General features: G+C 36.3%; 1 protein-coding gene across 2 annotated transcripts in view; it reads left to right on the top strand.

The window, feature by feature from the left end:
• The window catches only part of SEC24A (SEC24 homolog A, COPII coat complex component), a 66,881-nt gene that overhangs the window by 41,951 nt on the left and 9,423 nt on the right, over nucleotides 1-15,507 (top strand). For both annotated transcript variants that reach the window (XM_044780496.2, XM_014828418.3), the window contains 5 exons: nucleotides 856-976; nucleotides 1,296-1,454; nucleotides 7,827-8,000; nucleotides 12,037-12,147; nucleotides 14,005-14,180. In XM_044780496.2, coding sequence (XP_044636431.1) covers nucleotides 856-976; nucleotides 1,296-1,454; nucleotides 7,827-8,000; nucleotides 12,037-12,147; nucleotides 14,005-14,180 — 741 coding nt within the window. The remainder of the gene's footprint in view (nucleotides 1-855; nucleotides 977-1,295; nucleotides 1,455-7,826; nucleotides 8,001-12,036; nucleotides 12,148-14,004; nucleotides 14,181-15,507) is intronic.

Genomic DNA, 15,507 nt, shown 5'->3' with positions numbered 1-15,507 from the left:
CATCAAATGTATAAGATTTATGTTGGTGCTCTGTCCCTTTGACCACAGAGCTTGTTTTTTATTTATTTTTCAGTTGTGGAGAGGAGAGGATATAAGGAAATGGATAAAACATTTCTCTTTGATGTAGACATTTCTATTTTATTAAATTGTTTTCTGCCTGATTCCCCCTGATGTTCTTTTTAGATCTTTAACAGGCCAATAGCAATGCAGCCTGCCTTTGATGAGAAAGTCTGACAGATTGAGAGAATATGCTTGCTAGGGATCCTGGATGACCAGTAAAATGTAGTCATAGTTTGGTATATTGACTGCCATAGGATTGCTTTTGAGCATGTGGTGTGTATAAACTTAGTTTGGGATGTGTATTTCTCAAAGGATTATGAAAGTGAGGCCATATACATACTATAATGATTATGATGTCAGTCCTGGAGTCAGTCTGCCTAAGTTCCACTGCTTTTTAGATTTGTGATCTTGAATGATTACTTAATTTCTTTGCCCCTCTGTTTCCTTATATTTATAAAGTGAAGATAATGATAGCACCCACCTCTTAAGGTAGTTGAAAGGACTGAATAGATATTACATATGAATTGTTTAGAACAGTTTCTAGCATATTAAGCATTTAATAGATTATCCAAATTAGTATAACAGATGTATTTTTTAAAAGTAAAACAAAACAATTAGAAAATTCTTAATGGTACATGTTTCTTACTGAAAACCCAGAAAATATTACAAAGCAAAAGGATTTTGCAGCATGCCAAAGGATGGCTGTTAACACCTTGATATATATAGATAGGTATTTAAATTTTATGACAATTTAATGATTTTTAAATTGTTCTCTTTGTAATTTATTATTAATAGGAAATTCACTTAACACCATCCACTGACTTCTATAAGAAATTAGCTTTGGACTGTTCTGGTCAGCAAGTAGCCGTTGACTTATTCCTTCTCAGTGGACAGTATTCTGATTTGGCTTCTCTGGGTAAGTTCTTCCTAATGATTATGTATCTCAAATGAACGTCAAAGTGGTATTTATATGATGGTATTCTAAATAGAGGACAAAGTGAAAGAATTTTTATTCCCTTGGGAGAGTTAGTTTAGTCTATTATAAATCTTATAGTCTTCTATTCTAAACATTTATAATAGAGAAATTTCTACACTACTGTTTAAGGGAATGAAGTAACTCTTTTTTGACAATACCTTGGGAGATTAAAGAAAGATTGATTCAATGCCTGTAGTTACTTTGGTGTAGTATTAGTAGTTAATGGCAGAATTTAAAAGGAGCATATGTTCCCTTCCAGGTTGTATTTCTCGGTATTCAGCAGGTAGTGTCTATTACTATCCCTCTTACCACCATCAGCACAATCCAGTCCAAGTACAGAAGTTACAGAAGGAACTACAGAGATACCTCACTCGGAAGATAGGCTTTGAGGCGGTTATGAGGATTCGGTGCACCAAAGGTGGGGACACTTTCTTTTACATTTGTATTAGAGTAAATGTTGCTTTTGATACCAGTAAATACACATTTTTACCTAGTCTTGTCTTCTAAGATGTTTTACTTACTCTTATAGAATATACAATTAAGAATAGAGAAGAAACATTGAAAAAGAAAAATAGAGGGGCCAGCCCCGTGGCTGAGTGGTTGGGTTCTCGCGCTCCGCTTTGGCGGCCCAGGGTTTCACCAGTTCAGATCCTGGGCGCGGACACGGCACTGCTCATTAGGCCACATTGAGGTGGCGTCCCACATGCTGCAACTGGAAGGACCCACAACTGAAATATACAACTATGTACTGAGGGGATTTGGTGAGAAAAAGCAGGGAAAAAAAAAAATGGAGACTATTTTGAATATACTAAAAACCACTGAATTGTTCACTTGAAAGGGGCGCTTTTTATGGTATGTGAGTTGTATTTCAATGAAAAAAAATCATATTTCCAAAGAAAATAAATCACACTAATGATGAATTTTTATTCCACTTATTGAACAGTAGTAGTTGGAGATCTTTTTTAAAAACAATTATTTTTTTAAATTGTGGTAAAGTATATGCAACATAAAATTTAACATTTAACCATTTTTAAGTATACAAAAAAATAAATGGCATTAAGTATATTCTCATTGTTGTGCAACCATTACCACATCTCCTAAAGCTGGAGATATTTTAATTTGTGCTCTTCTCACCCTATACCTGCTCCTAACACCTTGCACAATATTGCACTGAAAGTAGTCTGACAGTTTCAGAATGCTTATATCCAGTTTGTTTTTCAGGATAAATGTTTTGTGGCTGCTAAATGTTAACTATTTTCTTATGAAAATGAGATATTATAATTCTTTTTTTTTTAAAGATTTTTTAAAAAATTTTTTTCCTTTTTCTCCCCAAAGCCCCCTGGTACATAGTTGTATATTCTTAGTTGTGGGTCCTTCTAGTTGTGGTATGTGGGACGCCACCTCAGCTTGGTTTGATGAGCAGTGCCATGTCTGCGCCCAGGATTCAAACCGACGAAACACTGGGCCTCCTGCAGTGGAGTGCGCGAATTTAACCACTCGGCCACAGAGCCAGCCCAAGATATGATAATTCTTGATATTTCATTTCTCTGCATTGTCAACCTGGTTCTAATCTTTTATTCAGATTTGAAAATATTATTGTTCTGTAAGAGGGCGTGAAACATTCATTTTTTTTTACGTGGTAAATATTTTCTTTTTTTTTTTTTTTACTTATTTCTGTTTATTCTTTTTTTTTATTGAGTTATTGATAGGTTACAATCTTGTGAAATTTCAGTTGTACATTAATGTTTGTCAGTCATGTTGTAGGTGCACCATTTCACCCTTTGTGCCCATCCCCTACCCCACCTTTCCCCTGGTATCCACTAAACTGTTCTTAGTCCATAATTTTAAATTCCTCATATGAGTGGAATCATACACAGATTATCCTTCTCTCGCTGGCTTATTTCACTTAACATAATTCCATCAAGGTCCATCCATGTTATTGCAAATGGTATGATTTTGTTCTGTTTTACAGCTGAGTAGTATTCCATTTGAAACATTCATTTTTTAAAATGGAAAGAGTGCATGAAACGTATAGTTACAAAAAATAAGTATGAAAAGATAAGAATCCACAAGCCTATCCACTCGATAGGTGTTGAAATCTATTGGTCAAGCCATGTACTAAAAGAAGTTCTCTATTATCCATCACTGTAATAAAAAGAAGAAAATGGTTGAGTGAAACAACTGAAAAGAAAACATGTGTATTCTCTTATAGTATAAGGTATCAAATAAACTCTTAAGAGGTTGCAGCATCTCCAAATGACTCACAGATATTAGTGTCACCCATAACCAATCAGTTACCACAATAGCTTTCTGTTTGTTTTCTTTTTTAAGTAACAGCTTTATGGAGATGAAATTTGCATATCATACAATTCACCTATTTGAAGTGTACAATTCAATGGTTTTAAATTTATTCACCACAATATATATTTACCACAATCAATTTTAGAACACTTTCATACTCCAAAAAGAAACCCTGTATCAATTAGCAGTTACTCCTTATTTCCCTGAAACCTGGGGCAGCTCTAGGCAACTGCTAGTCTACTTGCTGTCTCTATGGATTTGCCTATTCTGGGTATTTCATATTAATGGAGTCGTACAATATGAGATTCTTTGTGACTGGTTTCTTACACTTAGCCTAATGTTTTCAAGGTTCATCCATCTTGTAGCATGTATCACTATTTCATTCCCTTTTTTTAAAAAAAATATTTCATTCGTTTCTATTACCCAGTAGTATCCCATTGTATAGATATACCTCATTTTGTTTATCCATTCATCAGTTGATGAACATTTAGGTGGTTTCCACTTTTTGGATATTATGAATAATACTGCTGTGAACATTCGTGTAGAGGTTTTGGACATTTTCATTTCTCTTGGGTATGTACCTGGGTACATACTTGGGTACGTACGTTTAACTTTTTGAGGAACTGCCAGACTGTTTTCCAGCAGTTGCACCATTTTATATTCCCACTAGCAGTGAACGAGGGTACTGATTTCTCCACATCCTGTTGATACTTGTTATTGTTTTGTCTTTTTTTATTTTAGCCATCTTAGTGAGTGTGTTGTGGTATCTCATTGAAGTTTTGATTTGTATTTCCCTATTGATGAATGATGTTGAACATCTTTTCTTGTGCTTTTGGCTATTTATATGTCTTCTTTGGACAGCTATCTATTGAGGGCCTTTTCTCATTTAAAAATTTGGTTTATTTGTCTTTCTATTATTGAGTTGTAAGAGTTCTTCATGTATTTTTAGATATAAGGCATCTATCAGATATATGGTTTGTGAAATTTTTTTTCCATTTTGTAGGTTGCCTTTTCACTTTCTTAATGGTACCCTTTGAAGCACAGTTGTTTTTAGTTTGGGCAATGTCCTGTTTATCAGTTTTTTCTTTTTCTGTTTATGCTTTTGCACTGTTTAATCACTAGAGATCACTAACATTTATACTTACATTTATACTTATATTATCTTCTAAGAGTTTTAGAAATAGATTTCTTATATTTAAGTCCTTGATTTATTTTAAGTTAATTTTGTATGTGTGGTAGGTGTTTGACTTCATTCTTTTGCATGTGGTTATACATTGTCCCAGCACCATTTGTTGAAAAGACTATTCTTTCCCCATTGTATTGTCTTGGTACCCATGTTCCCTTGTTGAAAATCAGTTGACCATAAATGTGAGGGTTTGTTTCTGGACTCTGACTTTTATTCTATTAATCTATATGTCTATCTTTATACCAGTACCAAACTGTCTTGGTTACTGTAGCTTTGTAGTAAGTTTGAAATTAGGAAGTATGAGTCTTCCTAATTTTTTTCTTCTTTCTCAAATTGGGTTATTTTGGGTCCCTTGTGTTTCCGTATGAATTTTTGGTTCAGCTTGTCAGTCTCTGCAAAGAAGCCACCTGGGATTTTGGTAGGAATTGCATTTAATGGGTAGATCAATTTGGGGAGCTTTGCTATCTTAACAATATTAAATCTTCCTATCTACGAACATGATATGTCTTTCTATTTACTTAGGTCTTTAATTTGTTCTTTCAACAATATTTTGTAGTTTTCAGAGTAAAAGTTTTGCATTTCTTTTGTTAAATTTATTCCTAAATATTTTTTGATGCTATTGTAAATGGAATTATTTTTAAAATTTAATTGCTTCTTTATATAAATATAGTTAATGCTTTGTGTGTTGGTCTTATATCCTGCAAGCTTGCTGAACTTGTTTATTAATTTTAATAGTTTTTTAGTGTTTATGTTTTAAAGGGCCCATTTGTTGTATCCCCATTTAAGATTAATGGACCTCAAAAAGTATTATTTCTGCAGATATTGGCTATAAATTAGGGGAAATATACATCCTAAAAGTGCTTTTAAGACTTTTTCTATTTAGCAGGACAGAAGCTATTTTATATGTACCTGACTTTGCATAAAGAAGTTGGGAGAATGCCAGTGAACCAACCTTTGCCCTCTTTCAAGAGTGCTTAATTTAATATATCTTTGTGGTTAACTTGCTTAGGTTTTTCTTTTTCTTTTTTATGATAAATTTTATTACAAATGAAATAATATGCTCTTGGTAAATGTTTAAAAAGGTACAGTACAAAAGGATAGAAAATGAGAAATGAAACTTAACCCAGTGTGTTCTACCTTAAAGTTTCTCATATGCCCTTGAAAAGTTTTCCTGTGCATATATAACCATATATTTTAGCCTTCAAATAAAAGCAATGGGAATCACATCTGGCTTCTTTTTAACCTCACCTTTCTATTTTTATACATACAGACCTACTTCCTTCTTTTTTTCTGATTACTGGTTTAGAGTTGGTTTTTATTTTACAAGCAAAATATACAGCTCTTCTTGTAAAAACATTATTGATAAAGCTAAAGTCCTGTTGTATCAGCTTTTCTGTGTGCGTACTTTAACTTTCACTCCATTCTTATGCAGTCACTGTAATCACGCTGGTGTATATGTCAGGCTTTTCTCTACATTTACATGCTTATGTACCTCTCCGTGGAAAATCTATACAGTACAATGTATTCTTATGAAGAACATTGTACATGTTTTCAGCAAGTCTCCAAGGTCCAGTAATATTAATTTACAAAGATTGATCTCCTTTTTTTTTTTTTTTCTGAGGAAGATTAGCCCTGAGCTAACAGCTGCCGCCAATCCTCCTCTTTTTTGCTGAGGAAGACTGGCCCTGAGCTAACATCCATGTCCATCTTCCTCTACTTTATATGTGGGACACCTGCCACAGTGTGGCCTGTTAAGTGGTACATAGGTCCGTGCCCAGGATCTGAACCGGCCAACCCCAGGCTGCCAAAGCGGACTGCAGAAACTTAACCACTATGCCACTGGGCCGGCCTCAGATCTCATTCTTTTTTAACTTCTACCAAGTATTCAGTAGAATGTACAAATCACAATTTAGTTATTTTCCTACTGGTATCTGTAGGATAAATTCTTAGATATGTAATTCCTAGAGTCAAAGTAAGTATTCATTTATAATTTTGGTGGATATTGCCAAATTATCCTCCAGAAAAGCTTTTTGAAAATATGAATTTCCACCTTGAATTAAGAAGATATCTGTTATTCCTCCCTTACCCTAATTACTGTATATTATCTAATATGATTCTGCTCCCAGTTCCAACATGTGGGTTGTATTTCCCCACACCACCAAGCGATTAACTCAATTCTGACACTATCAACCTGCAGAAAGCATCAAAACCCACAGGTTAAAGTTCAGTCTCACAAGACTACTGCCCTCCACCGCTGCCACCCAACACACACACTTCAGACGCCAACTGCAAGTCCAGGTTGTTACCGGATGGTTTTGTTTGGCTATAGATTGGAGGTTCCAATGACCCTTTCTTTCGGTTCGATTAATTTGCTAGAGTCGCTCACAAAACTCAGAGAAACATTTTACTTACTAGATTACAAGTTTGTTATAAAAGGATATAACTCAGGAACAGCCAGATGGAAGAGATGCGTAGGGCAAGGTATGGGGAAAGGGAAAGGGCACGAAGCTTCTGGAACTTCATAATCTCTTCGAGCGCTCTATCCTCCCTGAATCTCCATGTGTTCACCAACCCAGAAGCTCTATGAACCCCATCCTTTTGGGTTTTTATGGAGACTTTATTACATAGGCATGATTGATTCAATTGTTGGCCATTGAAACTGATTTAACCTCCAGCCCCTCTCCTCTCCTGTAGGTCTGGGGGTGGGTGGACTGAAAGTTTCAACCCTCTAATCACATGGTTGGATCCTCTGGCAACCAGCCCCCATCCTTAGTTACCTTGACTTTCCAAAAGACACCTCATTATGGGCCAGCCCTGTGGCCGACTGGTTAAGTTTGTTCACTGTGCTTCGGCGGCCTGGGGTTTCACTGGTTTGGATCCTGGGCCTAGACCTAGCACCACTCATCAGGCCATGCTGAGGTGGTGTTCCATATAAGCAGAGCCAGAAGGACCTACAAGTAGAATATACAACTATGTACTGGGGGTCTTTGGGCAGAAGAAAAAGAAGAAGAAGAAAAAAAAAAGAGGAGTGGCAACCGATGTTAGCTCAGGTGCCAATCTTTAAGAAAAAAAGACACCTCATTAACATAGCAAAAGACATTTATCACTCTCATCACTTAGGAAATTCTAAGCATTTTAAGAGCTCTCTACCAGAAACAGGCAAAGAACAAATATATCTTATTATAAATCACAATATCATATCAGAACTTTTTACTCTTTGCCAGTCTGATAAGTGACAAGGTAAAATGTAAATATCCATATGTAGATGTATATAAATCATTTTGATAAACTTCTCTCTTCTAGGTCTTTCCATTCATACTTTCCATGGGAACTTCTTTGTTCGGTCAACAGACTTACTGTCTTTGCCAAATGTAAACCCAGATGCTGGATATGCAGTACAGATGTCAGTGGAAGAGAGTCTTACTGACACTCAGTTGGTTTCCTTTCAGTCAGCACTCTTGTATACATCCAGCAAAGGTAAGTGTTTTTTTTAAATTGTGGCGAAAAACACGTAACATGAGATCCTACCCTCTTAAATTTTTAAGTGTACAATACACTGTTGTTACTATAAGCACAATGTTATAGCAAAGGTAAGTGTTTTGATTTGGTCATGTAGTCTTTGGCTTGTGATGAACTCCCTCTTCTTTGAAGGTAATTACTCATTTCTACTAAGCAAAAGAGTATTCCTAATCTTAAGAACTTTCTTGCTGTTCCTGGTAAGGTCAAGATGTTTGGTATTGTTTTCCTTAACCATTTTATTTAACAGGTATTTATTGAGAGTCAACTTCGTGTCAGGCATTGAAATATGTTCTGATGACACAACGGTCAATAAAACTGAATAAAAAAAATCCTTTTCCTCATAGAGCTTATTCTAGTAGGGGAGACAGACAATAAAGAGGATTAATAGGTAAAATAATAGTACATTACAAAGAAATTAGTTACAGAGAAATATAAAGCAGGTAAAGGTTTTAGGAAGTGCTGGGGGGATGGTCTTTTAAGATAGAATGGCCAGGAAAGGCCTGACAGAGGTGACATTTGACTTAAGGTTTGAAGGAGCTCAATGGAAGATGAGAAACACTTTTTAAGGTATAATTTGTTTATTTCTAATTACTTGATAATGTGTTTTGTCCTAAGGATGATGTGAAGGCCGGTTAAATGTATTTAAATTTTTTTTAAAAGATTTTATTTTTCCTTTTTCTCCCAAAGCCCCCCCAGTACATAGTTGTATATTTTTAGTTGTGGGTCCTTCTAGTTGTGGCATGTGGGATGCTGCCTCAGCTTGGCTTGGTGAGTGGTGCCATGTCCATGCCCAGGATCCGAACCAGCAAAACCCTGAGCCGCCAAAGCGGAGCACACAAACTTAACCGCTTGGCCACAGGGCTGGCCCCTAAATTTATTGTTTTACAGATTCACCATTCTCATCCTCTAACTCTGTTTTATCTCCTTAAAGAAGAGTTTTGAGAGGGCTTCTGAACTATGTCTACTCACCTTTACAACCCTCCAAAGTCTATAAAAAGTGTGTAGTAAAGGCATTTTAATGAAAACCTTTAGTATTAGAGAAGTTTAGCTTTTTCATTAGGATTATAATTGACAGCATACCGTAAATATAAAAGTAAGATGGATTTCTGACCCTAGATATCATTTTTTATTTGACAAAAGAAGAACATCTCAGTCTCCTTTCTGCTTATTGATTTTTTTCTTAACATTAACAAGAATAAATATGTAATTGACATATGGTAAACTCTACCGTTTTTTGTTTTTTTCTTTGAGGAAGATTAGCCCTGAGCTAACATCTGCTGCCAATCCTCCTCTTTTTGCTGAGGAAGACTGGCCTAGAGCTAACATCCATGCCCATTTTCCTCTACTTTATATGTAGGACGCCTGCCACAGCATGGCTTGACAGGTGGCGCGTAGGTCCACACCCGGGATCTGAACAGGCTAACCCCAGGCCACCAAAGCGGAACGTGCGAACTTAACTGCAGCACCACCAGGCTGGCCCCTCTACCATTTTAATGTACAGTTCCACAAGTTGTGACAAATGTGTTGTGTAACCACCACCACAATCAAGCTATCACAATCAGTTCCATTACCCCAAAAATCTCCTTATGTTTTTGTGGTCAACCTCTGTCTTGTTCCCAGCCCCTTGCAACCATTGATCTGTTTTCTGATGGTAAGAATGTCATATAAATGGAATCATATAGTAGGTAGCCTATTGTATCTGGCTTTTTTCACTTAGCATGGTGCATTTGAGATTCATCTATGTTGTTTCATCTACCAATAGTTTGTTACTTTTTATTACTCAGTAGTAGTCCAGTTTGTTTATTCACTTCCCAGTTGAGGTACAGTTGGGCTGTTTCCATCTTCTGACAATTTCAAATATATCCCCTATAAACATTTGTGTACAGATTTCTATGTGAGGATAATTTTTCATTTCACTTGGGTCAATACATAGGAGACGGATTGCTGGGTTGTATGGTAAGTATATGTTTAATTTTTTAAGAACCTGCCAAACTGTTTGCAAAGTGGCTGTACCATTTTGCATTCCCACCAGCAGTGTATGAGAGTTCCAGCTGCTCTCAGTGTTTAGTTTTTGTTTTTGGTCTGAGGGTTTTTGGTTTTGTTTTTAGCCATTTTAATAAAGTGTAGTGGAATCTCTTTTTGTTTTATTTTGTGTTTCCCTAATAAGTAATGTTGGATTCCTTTTCATATACTTACTGTTAGAAGTTTAGGTTGTTTCTCATGTTTTTTTTTTGGTCAAAAATGTGATTATAATTTCTATCCATGTATACAAATCTTTGGTCATTTCTGATAATTTCCCTGAGATGGATTCCTAGAATTGGAAATAGAATGTATAGAGATCAACTGTTCAGAAAAATCTTGGTATTGCCAGAGTACTGTTCTGAAAGATTTTACCAGTTTGTAATCCCGTCAAGTGCCCTTTTCATTTCAGCCTTTGATTTTGTGGGTGTATAGTTGTTGTTGCCAATTTCATAGGCTAAACATTGTATCTTTTTTCTTTTAGTTATCAATGTTTTTATCTAGAATAGAAGCTCTAGACAATGTTACACTTTTTTGTAGATCTTATTTCTTCTCTTCAGAAGTAATTTGTATGAGCTCCTCATAATATACATTTTCATTAGTCTTCATGTGTCAATACAGGTCATAATGTGGGTATCACCTCTAGTTTTTGGGTTTTTTTGGTGAGGAAGATTGGCCCTGAGCTAACATCTGTTGCCAATCTTCCTCCTTTTTTTTTTGCTTGAGGAAGATTGTCCCTGAGCTAACATCTGGGCCAATCTTCCTCTATTTTGTATGTGAGATGCTGCCTCATCATGGCTTGATGAACAGTGCAGGTCCACACCCAGGATCCAAGCCAGCGAACCCCAGGCTGCTGAAGTGGAGTGTGTGAACTTAACCGCTGTGCCACTGGCCTAGTCCCTCATCTCCAGTTTTTTAACTTGTTCTTTTTCTTTGGTGTTTAGGGTCTTACTGATTAGAAATTTGAGATCGACGTGATATTTGAAATTTGATGGTTCTCAAAAGATTTTCATTTTTGTTTTTTTTCTCCCCCCTGCTCTTTCTCCCCCTATTCCCCCAGTACATAGTTGTATATTTTTAATTGTGGGTCCTCCCAGTTGTGGCATGTGGGATGCCACTCATGTCCTGATGAGCGGTGCCATGTCCGTGCCCAGGATCCGAACCGGTGAAACCCTGGGCTGCCGAAGGCGGAGTGCGCGAACTTAACCACCCAGCCGCGGGGCTGGCCCCTTCTTTCTTGTATTTATTGATTTTTGTTGTTTTGGGTAATTACCAAAGAGAATTGTGACTATTAGTTGCTTTCTTTTAAGTTGTTTTCTGTGATTAAGGAGAAAAGTATAAGATTTCTCTGGACTTTAAATATCAAAACAGACTCTAGAACACATGTTGGAGTAGTATTGTCTTACAGTATATATATTAACTCAAATTTTTTTTTTTTGCAAAAAAAGATAAAGTAACCAAAAAGTGTAGAAAAGAGATTTTTTTTAAAAGCTAGCATGTTACCATCATTTGAATACGATCCCTGTTGTCTTTTCACTAATAACTTGGACAAAAACAATTTCGTAGTCCAAAAATGGAAGAAATAAAACTAGAGTTTTCACTCATTAAACTTCTGATAACTATTTCTGCTTACTATATAACCCTTTTTGGTTCTAAATACCTATTTGAGACTCTGTTTGGTTCTGAAAATAAGTGATTTTTCCAAGTGACTTTAATATAAACTTTTTTTTCCCCCGTGCTGAGGAAGATTTGCTCTGAGCTAACATCCATGCCAGTCTTGGTCCTATTTTTTTGCTTAGTATGCAGGCCACCAGCACAGCATGGCTGCTAACAGAGTGGTGTATGTCTGTGCCTGGGAACCGAACCCAGGCTGCTGAAGTGGTGTGTGCTGAACTTAACCACTAGGCTACTGGACCTGGCCCTAAATTTTTTTATATAGATATCTCTTACTATCATTTGTGTGTTTTCCCCAAAGGTGAAAGAAGAATTCGTGTTCATACTTTGTGTTTGCCAGTAGTTTCAACTCTGAATGAAGTCTTTCTTGGAGCTGATGTTCAAGCAATTTCAGGGTTACTGGCCAATATGGGTAAGAACTGTTATTATCTACTATTGTAAATATTTTGCAAATAACAATATTAGGAAAATTGACATAGTTTTGTTTTCCTGTAAATAATTAGCTTAAGAGTTTTAGTGTTTTGGATCCTGTGTGTGCCTGCTAAGTAAACTATTTGAATGAAAGGATCTCCTACAAATAGCTTTTTCTTTCTTTGTTTTTTTTTAACTTAAATATCTTTATTGAGATATAATTTATATACTGTATCACTTAATCAATTTTAAGTGTAGAATTTCATTGCTTTTAATATATTTACAAAATTGTGTGGCCATTACCTCAATCTTATTTTAGAACATTTCTGTCACATCCAAAAGAACCTCATGCCAGTTAGAAGTTACTGCCCACCCCCTACTCCTTCCCTCACTGATGTTACACAGCTGCTAAACTGCTTTCTGTCTCATATCTTCCTACTCTGTACTTAAGTAACTGTATTTTACTTAATGTTTAATATTAGTGCTTAATAGCATTTTTATGAGCTCTGTAACTTGGATTACTAGAGACAGTGTACTATAAAGATCTTTTGACTTATTATGGTATTTGGGATTGAAAACGAGTTTACTATCATGCATAAATTTGCAGCCTTGGCCAGATCACATGGGCTAGCAGGAAATTTACTGATCTCTTTACTGCTTTACTCTCATCTCAGATATAGCAGCTTCTTGATTTTTTTTTTTTTTTGGTCCCTTTTTCAAATACTGAGAGCTTAACATCATTTTGTTTTTTTCTCCTTCAGTGAAGACTGCCAGTGGGTTTATTTGCTTCAAACTCAAATCTGCCTATAGTAGGATTTATTACCCATCTTCTTCAATTTCCTTTTGAGAAAGTTTTTTTTTAATGGAGCCTGGTAAAGGACTCAACCTCACTTTAGTCTTATATGTTGTTAAAAGTTAAAGATTATGACCTAAGAAATTTGGGGATCACTGCCTTTATTTTTGGTTGAACTAATACTTTTTGGTAAAAGTATGATCATGATTATTATCTTTATTATTAGCATAGCAGCAACTATATATCAGACAGTATTTGTGAATTTAAAAAATAATCTTAACTTGCTTCACAACAAAGTATTGGTTCTATTACTAAATTTAGTTAATCCCAGTATGCACATTTTTTCACATTTTATCAAAATCTTTAAAATCAGGATGTCTTCAATTGATGACGTCTTAGAGTTACTGTTGACTAGGTGACAGTACTGTCTTCATTCTGTCTTGCCTATGTACAGATTTGAACTAGCAGTTAATAATATCACTTCATTGAGTGTGCTTTTGGAACCACATGAATTGCATTTGGTTTTAGTTTGAGAAGTCTTCAAAACAACTATAGGTTTTTAGTATTGAAAAAAGTCTTGAGTATGCAGAAATGCGTATAAATAGAGTGACCTGACAGATGATGGAAATCGTCTAAACAGTTCTGCAAGAGCTCTTTATATAAATATAAAATAAAAATTCTCTGTGTTAAGAAAGCACGTGTGTTTAATTTTGGTGTTGTTTCTTTCTCAGTGGTATATAAAATAACGTAGTGGGTTACAATTAATGTCTTAGATTCGATGAAGTACAGTTTTCCCATTTTACAGATAAGGAAACTGAGGCTGTTGAAGGTTAAATTGTTTGCCAGATTGTCATACAGCTAAGTAATAGCAGAGCAGTATTTCAACAGAGGTTGGTTTGATTCTCCAAAGTATGTGCTTTTAACTGCTATGTTTGGCACCTTGTGTATGTAATAAATGAGAGAGAGAATTTGTATAATTTAAAAAAATCTCTCTTCTGTCCTTAACAGTGGGGTAGCTAAACTTCTGTCTTCTTTCTCTTTTGTCCTTACTCCCACTTCTTGTAGCTGTTGATAGGTCTGTGACTGCTAGTCTGAGTGATGCTCGGGACGCCCTTGTGAATGCCGTCATAGATTCTCTTTCAGCTTATCGGTCTTCAGTCCTAAGTAACCAGCAGCCTGGACTCATGGTTCCTTTCTCATTGCGGCTTTTCCCACTTTTTGTGTTGGCTCTCCTTAAACAGGTAAGAGAATCAAAACCAGAAATTAGTACAGTGAAAGTGTCAAAAGCAAAAATTTTTATCCTGTGAATCACTAAACATTGTATATATAACTTTATGCCAGTTAAGTTTTCTGAAGACAGGGACTTTAACTCTTAAACTCTTAACTCTTTCAAACCTTGAGAGGATTTTTAACCAGAAGAAGTTACAAAATGCTCATTTAAAGCATGTGCCTTGTTTGTAAGAGTTGCTCACTGAGTATTCACCAGTGTTATCAAAGATGCAAATGATGGGGGCTGGCCCGGTGGCTGAATGGTTGAGTTCTCGCGCTCCCTTCGGTGGCCCAGGGTTTCGCCGTTTGGATCCTGAGCGTGGATGTGGCAGCACTCATCAAGCCATGCTGAGGCGACATGCTACATGCTACAACTAGAAGGACCCACAGCTAAGAATACACAACTATGTACTCAGGGGCTTTGGGAGAAAAAGGAAAAATAAAATCTTTAAAAAAAAAAAGATGCAAATGATGATCAGTTTTCTGAAACAAGAACTGTGTATTTTATTGCTAGAGCAAGAAGTCACACGTGAGACTCTTCTTTTGGCTCTTTCCTGCTCCCTACAAGTTTCAGCCACATTCTGCTTCTTTATTTTAGATATGCCTTCTCACACCTGTTTACCTGTTTCCATGGTCTGCATTGTACTTTCCTGTCCTTGTCTTTGAGCTCAAATGTTTTATCTGTCTGGAAGTTACCTTTCCTTCTATGGTCCTCTAGCTCTTTGTGCATATATTTATTTATAGAGTTTTCCATTTGATACTTATTTATTCGTCTCCCCTCTTTGCCCTTTGCCTCTACCCCAGGCTCCCAAGCAAAGAAGGAAAGGCTGGGCTGGTGAAGGAGGCTCATTTTTCTAGTCTCCAAAATATAATGTCCAGGCTTGTAGACTTAGGGTAACCTTCCCTTATAAAATTTTACTAAAGGGCTGGCCTGGTGGTGCAGTGGTTAAGCACACACGTTCCACTTCGGTGGCCTGGGGTTCGCCAGTTCAGATCCCAGGTGTGGACATGGCACTGCTTGGCAAGCCATGCTGTGGTAGGTGTCCCACACATAAAGTGGAGGAAGATGGGCACAGATGTTAGCTCAGGGCCAGTCTTCCTCAGCAGAAAGAGGAGTATTGGCAGCAGATGTTAGCGCAGGGCTGATCTTCCTCAAAAAAAAAATAAAATAAAATAAAGTTTTACTAAAAAGCTCATGTTAGTAACTCACCTGGGGAAGCATCCTGGATTCCAGAATTGATCAAGGACTGCTCTGGGTCATGTCAATTTGTATACTTTTCTGAACTCAAGGGTCAACCT

Source organism: Equus asinus, chromosome 9 (genome assembly GCF_041296235.1).
Source record: "Equus asinus isolate D_3611 breed Donkey chromosome 9, EquAss-T2T_v2, whole genome shotgun sequence".
In the NCBI taxonomy this organism is placed as follows: Eukaryota; Metazoa; Chordata; class Mammalia; order Perissodactyla; family Equidae; genus Equus; species Equus asinus.
Note: the sequence above shows the minus strand (reverse complement) of the source record. Positions and strands in the feature narration are given on the sequence as shown.